The 21,301-nt window shown below is 37.8% G+C and overlaps 1 protein-coding gene across 3 annotated transcripts in view; it reads right to left on the bottom strand.

Annotated features, from left to right (window-relative positions):
* Nucleotides 1–4,344: 4,344 nt before the first annotated feature.
* The window catches only part of LOC127429210 (neuronal PAS domain-containing protein 2-like), a 106,148-nt gene continuing 89,191 nt past the window's right edge, over nucleotides 4,345–21,301 (bottom strand). For all 3 annotated transcript variants that reach the window (XM_051678097.1, XM_051678107.1, XM_051678089.1), the window contains 9 exons: nucleotides 21,053–21,179; nucleotides 20,838–20,941; nucleotides 20,218–20,292; nucleotides 19,949–20,107; nucleotides 11,467–11,631; nucleotides 11,152–11,342; nucleotides 10,750–10,842; nucleotides 10,391–10,601; nucleotides 4,345–9,001 (listed from right to left, as the gene is read on the bottom strand). In XM_051678097.1, the coding sequence (XP_051534057.1) occupies nucleotides 8,810–9,001; nucleotides 10,391–10,601; nucleotides 10,750–10,842; nucleotides 11,152–11,342; nucleotides 11,467–11,631; nucleotides 19,949–20,107; nucleotides 20,218–20,292; nucleotides 20,838–20,941; nucleotides 21,053–21,179 (1,317 nt within the window). In that variant the 3' untranslated portion in view covers nucleotides 4,345–8,809. The remainder of the gene's footprint in view (nucleotides 9,002–10,390; nucleotides 10,602–10,749; nucleotides 10,843–11,151; nucleotides 11,343–11,466; nucleotides 11,632–19,948; nucleotides 20,108–20,217; nucleotides 20,293–20,837; nucleotides 20,942–21,052; nucleotides 21,180–21,301) is intronic.

Below are 21,301 nucleotides of genomic sequence, written 5' to 3'. Positions count from 1 at the left end.
AAATTAAGTTGGACAAGGCCTATGTTTTCTGAACCGTGTTATTAAAAACTGCAGGCCAAGGTGATTTGGAGTGTTCGCAGAAATTAAGAGAATATAATATTTGTTTACACTGAATTTACTATAAACCAAATTACAATAATATTTGAATAGACTTTAAGCATAACCCTTGGGAGTTTTCTCAAACATTCATAACCTATGTTGGGCTATCTAACACAAACTGATCGTAACAAACCTATGATAGTGTAAAATCTTAATGACAATTAAAAAATAATGCAAGAATTTCATCGGCTACTTAACAAACCGATCATGTTACATGTAGTAACATATGATAAATACACTCACCGGCCACTTTACTAGGTACACCCATACACCTACTTATTCATGCGATTATCTAATCAACCAATCGTGTGGCAGCAGTGTATTGTATAAAATCATGCCGATATGGGTCAGGAGCTTCAGTTAATGTTCACATCAATCATCAGAATGGGGGAAAAAAATGTGATCTCAGTGATTTCCTATCGTGGCATGAATGTTGGTGCGAGACGGGCTGGTTTGAGTATTTCTGTAACTGCTGATTTCCTGGGATTTTCACACACAACAGTCTCTAGAGTTTACTCAGAATGGTGTCAGAAACAAAAAAACATCCAGTAAGGGGCAGTTCTGTGGACAAAAACACCTTGTTAATGAGAGAGGTCAATGGAGAATGGCCAAACTGGTTCAAGCTGACAGAAAGGCTACGGTAATGCAGATAACCACTCTGTACAATTGTGAATGCACAACATGTTGAACCTTGAGGCGCATGGGCTACAACAGCAGAAGACCACATTGGGTTACATTTCTCGCAGCCATGAACAGAAAGCTGAGGCTGCAGTGGGCACAGGCTCAGCAAAACTGGACAGTTAAAGACTGGAAAAACATTGCCTGGTCTCATGAATCTTGGTTTCTGCTGAGGTACACAGATGGGAGGCCCACTGCAGCCTGAGCTTTCTGTTCTTGGTTGACAGGAGTGGAACCTGACGTGGTCTTCTGCTGTTGTAGCTGATTCGCCTCAAGGTTCGACGTGCGTGAAAATCCCAGGAGATCAGCATCTAAAAAAATACTCCTGTCTGGCACTAAAAATCATGCCACGGTCGAAATCACTGAGATAAAAAATTTTCCCCATTCTGATGGTTGATTTGAATATTAACTGAAGCTCCTGACCCATATCTGCATGATTTTATGCACTGCACTAATGCCACACGATTGGCTGATTAGATAATCACATGAATAAAGTAGGTGTACAGGTGTACCTAGTAAAGTGGTCGGTAAGTTTATACTGAACGTGTTCTTGAGAGATTGTTCATCTTTCGTGGACTTGTCTAATACCAGTTATTCTTTAGACAACTAATATATAAAAACATATGCAATCCAATGTTTTGTCAGGCTTTTTAATGAACAAAACTACAGAGGCATTGTAATGACAATAAAATAAAATATTGTTTTTTGGATGACATTTTATTTTCCACTTAATCAATTGTGAAATGAATAAGACCTTTTCATTAAAATCTGTTAAAGTAAAGCTATTGTACACCGATATTTTGATGTATTTGATGAATCTAAATGAACTTACAAAAAATATTTTAGCCTATTTTTAAGATTAATTTTATTTTTTTATTTGATTCTTATTAATATTTACTCAGTCCAAGTTTGAGAATTACAGCTCAACAACCAATTCACAAAAGCCGAAGTCAAATCGTTCATGTTTTGTGTTATTGTTTACTTCTACATTGTAAAATTTCTCTATGGCTTAAACAGAGAATAAAATAAAGATAAATCATTTCAAATAACTATGCCATGGTTGCCATATGTTGAATTAATTTAACGTTATTTATATCTAGAGCAGAGCTGCAACTGCACTGTCAACAAGAGCTAAATTATCTTAGGAACTGTCTGTTGTTAAATCTCATAACTTATTTTTGTTTTTACCGGAAAACTTAATTTCATTATTATGAGAAAAGATGTTGTTTGTACAACATAATATCTCATTATTACGGGATATCGTTTTTACGACATTGAGTGAAAAAAAATAATAAGTACGTGGCAGCATTGCACTACTGTAGATTTGCTTCTTGCTATTACTAGTCCACAGCAGGTGGTATTAGGTGAAGGGACATTCTCATTCTAGATAGCATTTTTTGGACAAAACATAGAATACATTTGCAAGTGCATCATCATCGTCAATATTTTTGGTTTCCTTTATTATCTGATACATTATATATCTGTTTATTTAGTCAACTTTAAAGGTGCACTCAGTAATTTTTTCATCTTTACAAAAGTTTAACTCCTAAAGACATAAATTGTAATTTTGCAATATACAGTGCATCCGGAAAGTATTCACAGTGCTTCACTTTTTCCACATTTTGTTATGTTACAGCCTTATTCCAAAATGGTTTAAATTCATTATTTTCCTCAAAATTTTACAAACAATACCCCATAATGTCAACGTGAAAGAAGTTTGTTTGAAATCTTTGCAAAATTTATAAAAAATAAATAAATAAATAAATAAAAATCACATGTACGTAAATATTCACAGCCTTTGCTCAATACTTTGTTGAAGCACCTTTGGCACCAAATACAGCCTCAAGTCTTTTTGAGTATGATGCTACAAGCTTGGCACACCTATTTTTGGGCAGTTTCTTTCATTCTTCTTTGCAGGACTTCTCAAGCTCCATCAGGTTGGATGGGGAGCCATTTTCAGATCTCTCCAGAGATGTTTAGTCGGGTTCAATTCTGGGCTCTGGCTGGGCCACTCAATGACATTCACAGAGTTGTCCCGTAGCCACTCCTTTGTTATCTTGGCTGTGTGCTTAGGGTCATTGTCCTGTTGGAAGATGAACCTTTGCCCCAGTCTGAGGTCCAGAGCACTCTGGAGCAGGTTTTCATCAAGGATGTCTCTGTACATTGCTGCATTCATCTTTCCCTCGATCCTGACTAGTCTCCCAGTTCCTGCTGCTGAAAAACATCCCTACAGCATGATGCTGCAACTACCATGCTTCACTGTAGGGATGGTATTGGCCAGGTGATGAGCGGTGCCTGGTTTCCTCCAGACATGACGCTTGCCATTCAGGCCAAAGAGTTCAATCTTTGTTTCTCATGGTCCGAGAGTCCTTCAGGTGCCTTTTGGCAAACTCCAGGCGGGCTGTCATGTGCCTTTTACTGAGTAGTGGCTTCCGTCTGGCCACTTTACCATACAGGCCTGATTGGTGGAGTGCTGCAGTAGATGTCTGTGGAGAGAGGAGAACCTTCCAGAAGAAACACTGGAGCTCTGTCAGAGTGACCATTGGGTTCTTGGTCACCTCCCTGACTAAGGCCCTTCTCCCCCGATTGCTCAGTTTGGCCAGGTGGCCAGCTCTAGGAAGAGTCCTGGTGGTTCCAAACTTCTTCCATTTACAGATGATGGAGGCCACTGTGCTCATTGGGACCTTCAATGCTGCAGAAATTTTTATGTACCCTTCCCCAGATCTGTGCCTCGATACAATCCTGTCTTGGAGGTCTACAGACAATTCCTTGGACTTCATGGCTTGGTTTGTGCTCTGACATGCACTGTTAACTGTGGGACCTTATATAGACAGGTGTATGCCTTTCCAAATCATGTCCAATCAACTGAATTTACCACAGGTGGACTCCAATCAAGTTGTAGAAACATCTCAAGGATGATCAGTGGAAACAGGATGCACCTGAGCTCAATTTTGAGTGTCATGGCAAAGGCTGTGAATACTTATGTACATGTGATTTTTTTTTTCCGTTTTTTATTTTTAATAAATTTGCAAAGATTTCAAACAAACTTCTTTCACGTTGTCATTATGGGGTATTGTTTGTAGAATTTTGAGGAAAATAACGAATTTAATCCATTTTGGAATAAGGCTGTAACATAACAAAATGTGGAAAAAGTGAAGCGCTGTGAATACTTTCCGGATGCACTGTATGTAGGAAATCATGACCACTCACATTAAAATGAAGACTCCAGTCATATCAGTCACCTTATAAAAGCTGTTTTATTCTACATGGAGAGGGTCCACACGTGGGGGCTGCCATGTTAGGATCACATGACCAGCCGAATACTACTCGCTTAATCTCAGTAACCATCCTGTTATTTGACACTTTCACTCATTGATTAAAGTAATCATGGCTGACTGTGAATACTACATTTCTACAATGGCATCTGAAACTGAAAACTATTGATTTGAAATGATGCTGCATCCAAGCCGCTAGGTGTCAGTGTATGTCAAAGATGACACAAAGACAAAAGTTTCTGACTGCATCATAAAGTACTATATGTGCATTTGGCCACAAAGCTAACAGACGTGAAAAGCCACAAAACTTTTTATTTTATGGGGTCATTAAAAACATTTATTCATATCACCTTTTCCAGATTTGATTAGATATACTTTAGCTTCACTAAAACAGATATCCAGACTGAATGTAAACTTTTTTATTAATAATTTCTTTTAAAACAATATTAACAATATGTTAAAGCTTGTTGTAATGGTATATGTACACAGAAGAAAAGGGGGAAAAACAAGCCATACATCATTGACTGTGCAACACCAACTCGCTGAACTGAAGAACAAAAAGCCTTTACCTCCCCCTCAGGTAAGACACTTCAATAATTAATCTGTTACAAAATACCTCTGTTTTTACTTTCAAATCATACACTGTATATAAATGTATTTCAATCTATTTGACATCTTATAAAATAAACAACTATATTTTTCTAAACATTTTGTTTTTACGTCTTATATTACAATATCTTCTATGTGTTTTCTGCAGAGTATCAGCAGAGATGGCTGTTTATACCAGGTATCATTTTCCATCTCTTCTCCTCACCTGGTAGAACATTAAATGCATTGATGCCCTTCGCCACCCAGGACGAGAGTGTTTTCACCTGTTTACACACACACACACACACACACACACACACACACACACACACACACACACACACACACACACACTCACACAAAACTTTTAGGCCTAAAGCCTCATAAGAACAGACACTTTGTGGGAGAAATCAAGGCCAGAGAGAGGAATCAGACAAATCACAAGACAGAAAGAAAGGGAAAAGAATAAAGTGCAGTCTCCACAACCAGATCAGAGTCTCACAGGACAAAGAGAGAGAGAGAGAGAGAGAGAGAAAAAAAAAAAAAAGTAGACAGAATGGTTTTCATCTCTACTCACAGCCCAATCAATAAACGCAAAGACAACAACATCCGCATGTGCAATCAACACAGCAAACACATGAATGTCTGCAAAACCATAAAACCTTTAACTCAAGAAACATTTGAGACTACATATTTGAGCCTGACTGGGAAAATATCTCATGAAAATACCAAAAATGGCTGTTAAACTAAGGAGGAAGCAGCTGGTTTTGTTTGAGGGAAAATGCACAGAGATGTTTCTCTAAAACAACTGAACACAATGAGGACTGAATACATCAGACCGGTTGAGTCACAACCTTTGGATTTCTTTGTCCTGCCCATTTTAAATGAATGTTCGCAAGCCTGACCAAAAATGTACAGTAAAATTTTACTTAAACTAGTTTCTCTCATGTCTAGAAATCACAAAGAACATTTGCAAGACCTGAAGATAATCTCACGAAAGCAGAAGGTAAAAAAAACAGCAGGCACTGTTGCAGAACACCCAGGCACGTGAGCCTTTGCCACCAAGGGTGTGTTTGTGTCTAAACCGTTGCAGTTCTCTTTAGACCCATCATTGACTAAGCCATGTTAACATACGATTGCTGGAGCTTCTTCGGTTATTAAAAAAATACCAGCATCTGAAACACAAACACACTCCAACCACACCGAACATCTTCCTTATCATTCCTAGTGTCACTCCAGGGAGGCAGCACTAAACGCTGAGATGAGGATTAGCAGGAAGTCAAGAGGGCTTTAAACTCTGCTAAGTACATTATAAATGACAGTGGGATATCAATGGGTTCTTATCCATATTAATGGGAAATTTTATACTCGTATGGTTTGTAAATTCAAAAATATGGTCTGGAGTGCTTCCTTCCAGTGTAATTTGATCAAAAATAACCACAGAGTTTAGATACTTGCAAGAAACTTTTGCTAGCTTTTACACCTGGGTAAAAATGTCACACCTGAGAGTGTCTGGGAGTTTCACACATTGCTGTACATCACCGAAGGAATGTTGAAGATGTTTTCATACAAAAATACTTTCCATTTTCATTTAAACAGCACATTGGCTTTTACTAATATGAAGTGTCTCTTGCTGACAAGAAACAAAAAAATCTCTTCGATAAGAATAAATTACAAACATTCTTGTTTTTAGAATCGTATTGCACAACATGCAGAAGGGCACATAATGGAAGCTGTCAGTAGACTGATTTTAGACTTTCTTTAACAGAGTTGTCTTTGTTTTACAAAAATAAAATAATCAGCACCAGTCTTTAAATGTGCAAGGTGTGACAGGACAGAAGAAAGAGCAGCTTAAAGTTCCCACAAAGAAGAAAATAATTCTGTGATTTTGGATTGTCAGATTTTTTTTTTTTTTTTTTGGGATGTGGATGTGTCTGAGAGCATCACAACATTGCATAACAACACTGCAATAAACTTGATTTTGAATCCTCAAAAATAAGGGAGTAAATATTTTGACCCTTGTCAAGCCTGACACGTAGATGTCCGCATCAACTCCTGATAATAAAGTTACTTTAAAAAAAAATGAAATGAAAATGTGACGAGACAATAAGTGCATTATATGTTTAGATTAAATGTGACTTTTTTTTTTGTTTGTTTCTTTTTTTTTTTTTTTTGTGAAACACTGAGCCCAAGTGTGAGAACATTTCCATTTCTGCAGCTCTCTTTAAAGTCATCACATTATGATTGTCTTCAGGACACATACACACAATCACTGTGGCACTTAATGTCACACCACCTTAAATGGACAGTTCATCCAAAAATGAAAATTCTATCATCATTTAATTACTCTCATGCCATCTAAGATGTGTATGACTTTCTTTTTTCTGCAAAACACAAATGAAGATTTTTAGAAGAATATCTCAGCTCTGTAGGTCCATACAATGCATGTGAATACTGATCTGGCCTTTGAAGCTCAAAAACCAGATAAAGTCAGCATAAAAGTATTCCATCAGACTCCAGTTATATAATCAAGGTCTTCTGAAGCGATCCAGTCGGTTTTGGGTGAGACAGACCAAAATGTAACTCCTTTTTCACTGTAAATCTTGACAGCAGTCTCCTTGGCGATCATGATTTCAAGCTCGATTACACTTCCTGTAGCTCCATCTAGCACTCTGTGTATGCGTCTCCTTTTTTCGGAGCTTCAAAGGCCTTATCACCATTCACTTGCATTGAACAGACCAACAGAGCTGAAATATTTTTCAAAAAATCATTGTGTTATGCAGAGGAAAGAAAGTCATGCACATCCTAGATGGCATGAGCGTGAGTAAATGATGAGAGGATTTTAATTTTTGGGTGAACTATCCCTTTAAACAATGTCTCACAGACCCTCTGCTATAAAGCATACATTAGACAAAGCCTCTTCCCTGTGTAATACTGAATAAGAACTTCCCACATATGAATTGGGACATAATAAATACCTATGCTGTCCTGAAATTGACATCAAATCAATGCAGTTTTACTGTCTGGACATGGGACCAATTGGATAACAAATGTATGTCTGAAACAACCTAAACTAACAAAGGAGAACCTTTCAATCAGGGAAGTCATCATGCTTTACCTGAAAATGATGAAGAGTAATGTCTAGACACCAGCCTAAATATGGAAACTCTAAGGATTTACTAACAAAATGTTTGTTCTTAATGATACAGAACTCAGTAGGTGAAGGAACAGTATGTATAGTAGGTCCAGAAACAAAGAGTAACAGGGATGATTCAAACTCAATAGTAGTTTTGTTTTGTTGTTGTTGTTGTTGTTGTTGTTGTTTTTATTTTTATCCTGGTATGAACTTTCAGATTGTTCTTAAATATTTGAAATATACAACTTGATTCAAGTTTTATCATTATATCTATCTGGGAGGGGACAGAATCTGATGGCTTTCTGTTTTCAAAATATATTTGGGTCTTAGCTGAATTGTGTCCAACTCCTTTCCTCTTAAACAACCACACATAGAGAGAACCTATGGAGTGAGAGCCCTGCAGATGAACCATTCTTGATGTATGAAATGTTCATGTGTGTTCATGGTTATGATGATGCATTGTGTATACTGTATTTCACCTCATGTGAGGTGGGGCCGTTTTTGTATGTGTTCAGCACTCGCGACAGTTCTGTTACTGGACTCTGCATCCATTTATGCTCTAAGCATTTCTTGATTGGTTGATTTTGCTGAGTTAGTGTAAGAAAGGTCCAGACAAAACAAACTATCTGTAACATTACAGTGCCAAAAAACCGCAGCTCAAGTTTTCCAATCCACTAATTAGAATCATCTGTAGCATTCTGTCTTTTATATTTGAATCGGAGCATCTGCTTGACTGTTCAGGGCTTCTCTGTGACCCCTCGCTCAATGAGTACCAGATGGGTCACGCCACTGTGAGCTTCTCCCACACACCGCAGCATCTTCTACAAGCAGTCAGGGCTAGGCGGAGCCTTGGGGCTCGTGGCGTTCTCACCATTGTGTGTTGTCATGGGAACTTTGAGAGACTTTGGCTTTCTCGATTTGGTTTGGCTCGGGAGCGAGCCTTCCCCTGAGTCAAGAGAGTCCCTTCAAGCTAGAGAGTTAACCGCTCAACATGCTATCCCGGCAATCTCATGGCTTCCCCCTGGGAGTGGGGCTATCGTGGAAGCATGTTTCTATAGTCCGACAGGCTGCCGGACTGGGTGTGATGGTGCTGCTGCTGCTGCTGCTGTTGTGGCTGCTGCTGCTGTTGTGGTTGTATGTATCCCACAGTGCTTTGCTGTGGTATGTTAGGGGTGTGAAATATGGCCTGAGTGGGACCGCTGTGAATCAGACCCTGAGGCTGCATCTTTGAGATATGGAGAAAGAGCAAGAGACAGAGTGATGTGGTTATCAGTATGCTTTTGTGTAATGCGCTGAGACATAAAATAATGTATGACGTTAGTATTTGAAGATTAACTGTAAATCATTCATATTAATGGGAATCATATGTAATTTTACGATTCCGGTTCCTCTTGACGATTACAGTTCCTTAACGTTAACATTAACTGTTCCATATCTATTTTATTTGTACTTTTGAGGAAGAAATATTTGGAAATAACAAATGCAATTAAAGGGATAGTCCACCCAAAAATGAAAATTCTCTCATAATTTAATAACCCTCATGCCATCCCAGATGTGTCCGACTTTCTTTCTTTTGCTGAACACAAACAAATGTTTTTAGAAGAATATTTCAGCTCTGTAGGTCTATACAATGCAAGTGAATGATGGCCAGAACTTTGAAGGTCCAAAAAGTATGTAAAGGCAGCATATAAGTAATCCACACGACTAAGTAAAGTCCACACGAGTAATTAAATCTATATCTTCAGAAGCGATATGATAGGTGTGGGTAAGAAACAGATCAATATTCAAGTCCTTTTTTACTGTAAATATTCACTTTCACTTTCTTCTTCTTTTGTTTTTGGTGATTCGCATTATTCGTGCATTTCACCACGTACTGGGCAGAGAGGAGAATTGATTGTACAAAAGGACTTAAATATTGATCTATTTCTTACCCACACCCATCATATTGCTTCTGAAGACATATTTTACCACTGGAGTCTTATGGATTACTTTTATGCTGCCTTTATGTGCTTTTTTAACCAATCACTTGCATTGTATGGACCTACAGAGCTGAGATATTAAGTAAATGATGAGAAAATTTTCATTTTTTGGGAGAACTATCCCTTTAATTTTGGATTTATAACAGCCTGTTACAAAATGATGATGTTGGCTTTTGAAATTTGGAATGTGTTTTTTTTTTTTTTAAATGTTATTATTTTTATAAATTAGAAACCATACATCCCAACAATAAGTCTAATGTAAGAGTAAAAAAATGAGTTATTGTTTCTGCATAAAAATGCAGCCGATCACATATGTTTGTTTCAACTGGTTTTAAGAATGGCACACTTGGCTTTACCCAAACATCTAGCTGTGTTTGCTCTCAGGCGAGAGATACGTTTACAGAGAGTGACAAATGGCAGTACAGAAGAGGTTGTGCAGAAAGCCCTTATATGGAGATTGATTTGCCGTGCTTTATGCAAATTACTACAAATAACTACACATGCATGCACTGCACGCACTCTCTCATTCGAAATAATCCAGAATCCATCAACACTGGATCAAGGGTCAAAATTTGGCATATGAACCAATACGAAATAATTAGTGAATTATTTTTTTTCTTCTTTTTTTTTTTTACCTGAAAGAACTGCTGAGGCTGTTGTAGTGGTAAGCTGTGTGGGGCAGCCGACGGGTGAGCCGTGTAGGTGGCCGTGGCCTGATGGGTGATGAAACTGTTATGGGGGAACATGATTGGTGAGGTGAAGACAGGGGAGGGGACAAGCACAGCGTTACAATTCATCTGCTGCACAGGGAACGAGGGAGCCATCATCTGCTGCTCCAGAGGATATCTGTAACACACATATACACATAATATAAAACAATAACATCCAATCTGAGTTTACGTAAATTTTGAGTTTAGAAATTGTAATTTTGAAGCTGTACAGGGCCATCACACACACACACGTACAGTAAGTACATAAACATGCACACACTCACTTGGTTTGTTGAATAGTTGAGCTGCACTGGGAAGACTGAGCTCCCCCACTGCTATCTGGTACAAGTGTCTGCATTGGCTGGTTTAGCAGCATCCTACGAATCAGAAAACACCTTTCATAACTGATATACCAGCCAATCAGAGTGCCCCTTTTGTTACAAAAGTAGTTCAGCAATGGTAAATGATACCGTATAAGCCATAGATTTAGGTTATTCCAACCAGAGATATTATCTCTCAGATAAATTACATTGATTCCATATATAAATGGCTCTGTATTGTGGCTCACTAGAATCAAGAGGGAACTTGAAAATGATATTGGATAGGACCAAAAATGTACTCGATGTACTTTTGCCAGTGTTGTGTGTTATGTTAGTGTTCTTCTGTGTGTAAAGGTGTGCTATTACCGTAGCTGTCCATCCTGACTGTAGTCAGTGTGTATGTTTCTTTGGCAGTGTGTGTCTTGTTGGCTACGGTGTCCGTGGTTGGGAGAGAACATCATTGGGTTGCTGTAGAAGGGTGTGGTGATACTGGTGTGTGTCTGCATTGGAACACTGACGACCTGCATGTGTCCACTCTGAACCAGTCTCTGCTGGCCCTAAACACACACACACACACACACACACACACACACACACACACACACACACAAGACAACCATCACTATGTGTAAGAGCCTGTGAGCTATTATATGTGTGTGCAATGTGGACCAGTGTGTTTACCTGAGCAGATGAGCTACTGGGCTGTTCTCGGAGCAGTGTGTGTGATGAATGTGAGACACAGTGCTGGGGTTTTGGATGTGTGCTGTTTTGGGTCGGCCTGCCTGGACCCTGCTGCTGTGGACTGGAACTGGTGAACTCTCCCTGTACTGGTTGCTGGAGTAACATCTGCAAACACACAGATCCGAACACACTGTTCAGAACAAGCCTGACTACTGTGATAGTTTTTAGTTGTAATAATATATGTAGTTTACACTGCATGGCCAATAAAAAAGTTGCATACTCTAATATTTAGTTGGACCGCCTTTAGCTTCGATTGACATCCTTACGCAATGCCACAACATTTATTTCCATCCAGAATGGCATTGATTTTTGGCTGAGATCTTGTATTGATGACGGTAGAGTCGAACCACTCTGTAAAGTTTTCTCCAGCACATCCCAAATCTTTCAATGGGGTTAAGGTCAGGACTCTGTGGTGGCCAATTCATGTGTGAAAATTATTCCTCATGCTCCCTGAACCACTCTTTCACAATTTGAGCCCAATGAATCTTGGCATTGTCGTCCTGGAATATGCCCGTGCCATCAGGGAAGAAAAGATCCATTGATGGGATAACCTGGTCATTCAGTACATTCAGCTGACTCAGCAAAATGATGGTGAGCCTAGACTTGACCAACTGAAGCAACCCCAGATCATAACACTGCCTCCAGAGGCTTGTACAGTGGGCACTATGCATGACAGGTGCATCGCTTCATGCGCTTCCCTTCTTACCCTGACACGCCCATCGTTTTGGAATAGGGTAAATCTAGACTCATTAGACCACATGACCTTTTTCCATTGCTCCACAGTCCAATCTTCATGCTCCTTAGCAAATTGAAGTTGTTTTTTCTGATTAGCCTCATAAACAAATGGCTTTCTTGTGGCCACACAGTTGTTTAGTCCCAATCCTGTAAGTTCTTGTCACATTGTGCGTGTGGAAATGCTCTACTTTCACTATTAAACATAGCCGTGAGTTCTGCTGTCGATTTTTTTCGATGTTCGATTTCACCAAGCGTTTTAGTGATCTCTGATCACGATCATTCAAGATTTTTTTTCCGACCACATTTCTTCCGCGAAGCTGACGGTTCACCATTATGCTTCCAGGTTTTAATAAAGTGTTGGACAGTTCTTAAACCAATTCCAGTGATTTCAGCAATCTCCTTATTTGTTCTCTTTGCTTGATGCAGAATAATTTGCCCCTTCTGAAACACAGTAACATCTTTTCTACGACCACGGGATATGTCTTCCGACATGGTTGTTTAAGAAATTAGAAGCTACACAATGCATCAGTTATGGTTAAGAATTGTTGCCAGCTGAAACATGTTAATCACTGCAATAATGATCCAATCACAGGCTCTGAAGTATCTGCTTATTTAAATCCAAACGGCTACTTTTGTTTTGGCCAGGCAGTGTACATCTACATAATACAATAGGTTCCTTTAGAAAATACTTGGTATTCTTTCCTTTCACATTACAAGCGAGGCAAATGATCGGCGTTGACACATTCTAGCCTTTGCAATAGGTGGCGATAATCGACAAGCAATTTTACCCCGGTAAAGTAGGTGACGCAAAGGACTTTTAGCTGGTCTGCCCTCTGCCCATTATGGATGAGAAGAAGAATAGTAAACAAACCCAGGCACCTTTGTACAATTGGCTAAACAACCACGAAACTGCAATGCGAAAGACAAGCAAGCGAGTTCACTAGTGAGCTGATTGAAAAAATAAAACATCTCTCTACAAGCTGCAGCAGCGTTGTGACTGAGGGTCTAATTTATGTCAGGAATGCAATAACAGTGCAAAATCAATGAAAAACAAACAATATCAATCTCATAATTACAAGTATGTAAAAAATTTGGTGGTTCCATTTCCAATGTCATTTTAAATTATTTAATAATGTCTGTTTTACCCATTTACTCATGTAAGTGCCAGTATTTCAATTTCCATTAAGATTTCTCCAAGAATTACAAGGCAGATATTGTATGGTAGTGAATGGTTTTTGGTAAGTGCTTGTGAGTTGAAGAGCTCAGATGAAGTTACTAATTGTGCATTTGAATCCAAATTATTATCACTCATGCATTCCTAAGGTCAGGAATTGGCTTAAAATACCAGTCACAAATAAAAGAGTGTTACATTTACTTACTGCATGTACACTGTATCTGCTATTGACACAACAGTTTCCGTACTGGCAGCTTCATTTACCCTTGGGTATTTTACAGTAATGACCTTCAATAAACTTGGGGATATCACTCTTGTACCCTGAATAGTCCCCCCAAACGGCAAGCGCTGAAGCAATGGCTTAAAATCCACTATTATTCTATTATAATAGTAATAGAATATTGGTGAAGGAATTAACATTGATGTTTACATTATAATGCAATTGTTAAAATGTTATTGTACTACGGTGGTTCCACCATATGTGTGTAGGGAGTCCAAAAATAGAGGAGAAACTTCTGTGTGCAGCATGCTGAATCTCAGTGAGACATAAGGAAGGAACTAACAGACCAAAAATTGATGAAGTTTAATATTTTTTACATACTTGTAATTTTGAGATTGATAGTTTATTTTTCATTGATTTTGAATGTTTGTTTTGAATTACTTAGATTTTTTCCGTATATATTATTATTTGTAATATTTCTTTAATTCTCACATTTTTTTTGTTTGTTTGTTTGTTTTTTAAAGTTATTAAAGTATTCCATGTAATATTTGTGTGAGCTTTCTTTCTTATTGAACACAGGAGGAACAGTATCTGACAGTAACATTCTCAGATGCAAATTTAGGGATAGCAGGCTAAAAATCACAGGACTTATCTGTTTTGGGGAAACAAGCAAGCAGTATGAATTTGACACATGTATGAGCTTTCTTGAACACAGGGGGAACAATATCTGACAGTAATCTAACATTGCCAGCTGTCAGGATGCGTTCCCCCTGCTATAAAAGGGGTGGTTTTAAGACAAAGATAAAACCTAAAAACTTGTGTGATGTTATTTATTTTTTTATCTACAATTTCTTTTGACATTTTCTCAGTAAATTGTGGTGAAAGTGTACTTGTTGGGACAGAAAACCATCAGATTTAGTTTAATGTAAACAGCTGAACTAAAGTGGACAACGGAGAACTCTTATGGCCAATCACACAATTGCATTTCTAAAAAAGAAAAAAGAAAAAGAGAAATATGTGAGAACGGTTGCATATTTAGCCTATAAAATCACAGTTATGTGAGTAAGCACGCATTTACTCCAAAAGTCTACAATTCACAAATGTAATATTATTTATTGATAGAAATAACAGTAGGTGGTTGTGTTCATAAAGACATAAAAATGCAACAATCATAGGTTCTTGTTACCCCATTTCCAAAATATAACTAGACAGTCAAGAAATTTGCCTTTCACTTCTAGAATACAACATTCTACTACTTAAGCTCGTTAAAAACTCTAGTTTTGAGCCTTAGCGCTCTCCGTAGACCTCAGTGGTACGAGCACAGCATCTCGGGCGCTTCCTTCGTTGTTTGGATGGGGGCGGGGCTAGGGGGAAACAGAATCCGACGGGGAAACAGACTTCGACACAACACCGGCATTCAGCCTGGGGCTTGATATCAAGCCCCAGGCTGAATGTCGGTGTTGTGTCGAAGTCTGTTTCCCCGTATATATATGTACTGCATATATATATATATATATATTTGTTTGTTTAAAATCATTGCGTAATCCAATCACATAATGGCTGTTAAAACAAATGTTGTCAATTGGAACAAAACTGACTGTGTCATATTTACATGTATATCTACTTATTATAAATGTTCTCACAACCCTGCATGTTATGAATTAAATGTGATCACATATAAATGGTCCAAGAGCCTGTATAATGCAAGCAATAAAACATAAATCCCAACCAACAAAACCCATCTTCAGTCTGACCCATTATTAGATACTATTACTTTTAACGACAGTACAGCTGTTATCAACTGTTATTAACAGCACACCACGTTTTTGGTATATAACAGCAAACAGTAGACTGCAAGTCACAGCAATAGTATTAATATTATTAATAATATTAACATTATTAATATTTGGTGAAGAAAAACACTTAAGACCTGTACATTTGTTTATTTAAGGATATATATTGTAGCAAAGATGCTACAATATATATTATATAAGAGATATACACCGATCAGTCACAACATTAAAACCACCTGCCTAATATTGTGTTTTTGGCACCATTCTGAGTAAATTCTAGAGACTGTTGTGAAAAGATCACATTTTTCCCCCATTCTGATAGTTGATGTGAACATTAAATGAAGCTCCTGACACGTATCTGCATGATTTTATGCACTGCGCTGCTGCCACATGATTGGCTGATTAGATAATCGCATGGATGATTGTTGGTGCCAGATGGGCTGGTTTGAGTATTTCTGTAACTACTGATCTCCTGGGATGTTCACGCACAACAGTCTCTAGAATTTACCCTGAATGGTGCCAAAAACAAAAAACATCCAGTGAACGGCAGTGGACAAAAACGCCTTGATGAGAATGGGCAACAGAGAATGGCCAGACTGGTTCGAACTGACAAAATCTACGGTAACTCAGATAACCGCACTGTACAATTGTGGTGAGAAGAATAGCTATTGGCGCTGTTTTAGCAGCACGAGGGGGACCTACACAATATTAGGCAGGTGGTTTCAATGTTGTGACTGATCGGTGTAAAATAACTCACGTAAGATTAAAAGCAAAAAATGCAGCAATATGGAATAAGCTCACTGCTGGTTCAGGATTTCTTCCTCGAGTTTCTTCAGCTTTTAATGTTGATGGTCATAACAGCTTTCTGTGCTAAGCGCCACCAGTTATGCTAGTTTTGGTAACTGCAGTGGCTCCTGACATATGATCCAATGCTCATATTTCATTGGTCAGGGTATTTCATCGCCGGGCAAAGAAAACAAATTGATGCACTCACTGTAAAAAAATCCTAGCTTTGTCAGCTGGTGTGAACTGGCATCATAGGAATCCATTGTTTTGATTCAAAATGTTAATCACGGCAAAAAAAAAAAATTACAAAAAATTCGCATTTGGTGTGCAAAGGCCTTAACACTTTAAAATAAGGTTGCATTTGTTAACATTAGTAAATGCATCAGGTATCATTAACTAACAACGAACAATATATTTCTAAAACATTTATTTATCTTTATTACTGTTAATTTACACTCACTAAGCACTTTATTAAGAAGACCTGTACACAAACGTATTTATCCAATTATCTAATCAGCCAATCGTTTGGCAACAGTGCAATGCATAAAATCATGCAGATATGGATCAGGAGCTTCAGTTAATGTTCACATCAACCATCAGAATGGGGAAAAAATGCGACCTCAGTGATTTCGACCATTGCATGATAGTTGGCGCCAGATGGACTGGTTTGAGTATTTCTGTAACTGCTGATCTCCTGGGATTTTCACACACAACAGTTTCTAGAGTTTACTCGGAATGGTGCCAAAAAATAAAAATACATCCAGTGAGCGGCAGTTCTGCGGATGTTGATGAAAGAGGTCAACAGAGAATGGCCAGACTGGTTCAAGCTCACAGAAAGGCTACGGTAACTCAGATAACCACTCTGTACAATTGCAGTGAGCAGAATAGCATCTCAGAATGCACAACACGTCGAACCTTGAGGCGAATGGGCTACAACAGCAGAAGACCATAGTGTTCTTAATAAAGTGCTCAGTGAGTGTATATACTATGGATCATTGTTAGTTCATAATGCACTAATTTATGTTAACATAGGTTTCTGCAGGTTCGAAGCAATGAAATTTAAGACTTTTATAGATTTTTTTAAGGCCAAATAAAAGAAAAATTTAAGACCACTTTCGCAATAAAAAAAACAAAAACATTAATTCATTCGTTGGTAAATACAAAACCACTGATGCTACTTGGATGACTCTGGACATGTTTTTTATATTTTATTGTGCATTATTGTTTTCTTTTTTTAAATAAGTTAATACATTAAAACTCTAAATGAATTCATTAAGAATGCATGTAGCCTAAAGTATGTAACCTATATTGTGACCCTTCTCTTTAGTCACTTGCTTTCCAGCAAGACGTGACGCAATAGCCCAATGCTTTGGTAATGTCACCGCTTATGTAAAACACAGAAGTGATGGCAAAAACCATGCGTAAAAAGTAAAGATTATTATCAGATTACATTGTTGAAAAATTATTCGAGGGCTCTCGTTGACTGCTGTGGCTTCAAGCCATCAACAGAGCTGACTGGACTGAGGAGATCATTTCAACTCACAACTTTGCAGCAAAAATTTATAGCGAACATGATTACATGTTTGTTATTAACTCATTTCATTATAGTACTTTTATCGCTAAGAATATGTTTGTATATATGATGGTTTTGTGTCATACTTTCGTTTAATCATCTAATCTGTCAAATCTAACGCAACAGTCAGTGGGCTTTCTGCCACCACACTGCACATGCGCTGACATTTTTGTCAACAAGAGGATTGGTCTATAGACCTTATTTACAGTAGCGGCATGTTTGATTTTTAATGGGAATTGATATGAAGCTGTGAGGGACAGACTTACAGTCTCTTCAATGGCATGCCGCTATAAAAAGCTCCTAGATCCCATCTGATTTTCCACAACTAATGTTGTCTGGAGTTTTTTGTCTACTGAGTGTCCTTGAAAAGATATTTATCCAATGTTTTGTCAGCGGAACGATCCAAAAACACTTTAAACTGCAGTACAGCCGATTGAAGAGACTGTACGTCTATCCCTCACAGCCTCGTTGCCATTCTCGTCAAAAATTAAATATGACGCTGCTGTGAATAAGTGAATAAGCATGTGCTGAAGAACATTTATATATTTTTTCTTGGCAGATACCTTTAATAAATACTTTAACAGGTAGTTAAAGGGCAGTTCATTTAAAAATCTGTCATCACTGCTCACCCTTGAGTCTGTATGAATTTTTCTCTGCCGTGGAACTTTTTGTTAAGGAGATGTTAAGCAAAACGTTTAGTCTCATTCACTGTCACTGCATCTTTTTATCATTCAATGAAAGTGAATGGTGATTGAAACTCCCTAATATCTCCTTTTGATATCCACTGAAATAAGAAAGTCATACAGGTTTGCAACAACATTTTCATTTTTGTGTGAAATATCTCAAGTAAAAGTCAAAACTCATCAGTTACCTTAATATTTATTGAAAATGTAAACAAATTAAATTATGAAAGAGAACTGTGCTGCATAATTAGTTATGATGTATACTGAAAACAGATTATATCCTAAATATTAAATATAATATATTTTCATATTATGTATATTATTAATATTATAATTTTTATATAATTATATTATTATTGTTTTGTATATTATTAAAATTGACTGATTCTGATGGCAGAGAAAATACCTGTATATGTCAGATCTAGAGAGATGGGGATGAGAGATATAACAGGTGTAACTCTGTTATGTTAGCTTTAAAATTCTTGTCAAAGGTAATGTGAGATAAGGAAGTGCCATGATTTGAAAGGCGTCAAAAGACGCTCCAACCTTGAGCGCTTGCAATTGCAATTTTGAAAGCTTTGTCGATTATAAGCAGGAGTGACAGTGTTAGCGTATCGCTCGCTTACAGAGATGCATAATAACGGCATTTGCATTTCTGACTAACGGGTTTCTGAAGGTTTATACATGTGTAACATCGTAAATTCAGCATAAATGCGCTTCCCTGTGCGCGCTCACACTAAACTCAAGCGTCAGCTGCTAAATGCATGAGAGATAGAGAGAGAGAGATGATTATGACTAGCACAGATTTAGCTGTTTTTTGCATGTCCTCTATTCACGCCCCAAAATTTAAGACCTCAGCAAACGAAATTTAAGACTTCTTGTAATTTATTTAAGATATTTAAGACTTTTTACGGCCTTGAATTTTAAAAAGTAAATTTAAGATTTTTAAGACAATTTAATGACCCGCAGGTACCCTGATATACAACTTTTAATGTTAAAAATGTATTAGGATATGTATCAAAGGAAGTAAGGTTTGATAGGAAGTATCAAACCAAATGGCATCTGGCACCATTTCTCAGAACAAACTTTATTTTTCTTAGCCATTTACAATCACATTTTAACAACTGATCCTAAGGTGATTTTTAGTTGATGTATATAGTCAGTTAATCTTTGGTTTATATGTGAAGTTTATCATATTAACTGTGGACATGTCTTAATTTTAACAGGATATCCATTGTTTTATTAATCAATACCTCACCCTTTTTATCAAATGATATGTTTGAAAGTGTACTTTGATTTTTAGGTGTGGCTTCAGTGTCCAAATACTTTTTGGTAGAGTTGACATTTCTTCCTTTCTTTTTTAATATCACTTATACTACATATTCTCTGCATTCTATCTGATACACATTTAAACAAATAAAGATAAAACAGCATCATATACTATATGTGTGTGTGTACCTGTATGTTTGCGAGCTGTAGTTTCTCTTTGATGTCGTGCAGCTCTTGTTGTTGTGTTTTGATGTCTGCCTGTAGAATGCGTGTTCGCTCTTCCAGCTGTTCCTTCAGTTGATGCATAACACCTAACTGAGGCTGCTGGAATCCGTACAGAGCTTGTGTCTGAAACCCACATACACAGTACATTGAGAACAGTCAGGCACTATAGCATTCACCAAGAGCAGCCGCACAAAAGCGGAAAGGAAAAGAGGTTGGGGGGGTGGGGTACTGACCATGGTGGTGGAATGTTGACTGCAGGAGGAGGAGACTGGCGTGGGCTCAGAGGAGCTCTGCCTCTGAATCAGGGTCTACAACAAAAACAACAAGACAAAGCTTAAAGAAACACACACACACACACACACACATCTCATGTCTGAGTCCTCCATAACTCACTTGGATATTTGTGGACACTTTGTTATTTGTGGATTTTGTATTGAGTGTTTAGACATACTGATCACCTTATACTTGAAAGTATAAGTCCTATTGACACACTAAAGCAGAAGAATATAAAAAATAACCATCTTAAGACAAATGTTTTTGTAAAACATCTAATGTGTCTAAAATTTTTGCACAGTACTGTTTATCCATCTGTTTGTCTGATCGACACACCCTAACCTGTTGAATTCCATTTGCACACACCTGTGTACTCTGTTTACATCATACTCTGTTGATTTATTATGTATTGCTTATGTCAAGATGATTTTGCGAAGTGCGTAAAGCTGGGATAGGAAAAACTATTTTTACATTGAATTAATTACACACATCACCTATAAAGACCGCAAAGTAATTAATTTCTTCTCCATATCAATGCCCCTAGAAATGATGATGTGACTGTGTGTGTGCACATTCGTACCTTTGATCTGCTGTGTGGCATTCTGCTGGAACTATTCTCTGGACCAATGGAAGCAGATTGCCGTGATGACGTGCACACTTCTGTGTACATCACTGATGAGTTCGCTATGCAAACACATGCAGGGTTTCTATCATAATAGCTTCTGATTTATATGTTCACATCATAAGAAGTGCTGAAGTGTTGGCAGAGGCGTGTGTGCACACGTGTGTACTCACATTCAGAGTCAGACATTGCTGTGTGTGATGATTTTCTAGAGCTTTGTGAGGACACTGATCGTGTGCTGCTGATTCTGTCCAGTGGAGTATCTAAAGGAGGACACATGTCCAAAAACACCTCCTGCCCCTACACACACACACACAGAGAAAAATGTACTTCGGAAACTGGACATAAACATGACTAACTACTCATTAGCATTCAATACAAATGGCTCATAAATCGAATATGAAACTGGTGTGTGTATGTGT

Source organism: Myxocyprinus asiaticus, chromosome 3, assembly GCF_019703515.2.
Source record: "Myxocyprinus asiaticus isolate MX2 ecotype Aquarium Trade chromosome 3, UBuf_Myxa_2, whole genome shotgun sequence".
Classification (NCBI taxonomy): domain Eukaryota; kingdom Metazoa; phylum Chordata; class Actinopteri; order Cypriniformes; family Catostomidae; genus Myxocyprinus; species Myxocyprinus asiaticus.
Note: the sequence above shows the minus strand (reverse complement) of the source record. Positions and strands in the feature narration are given on the sequence as shown.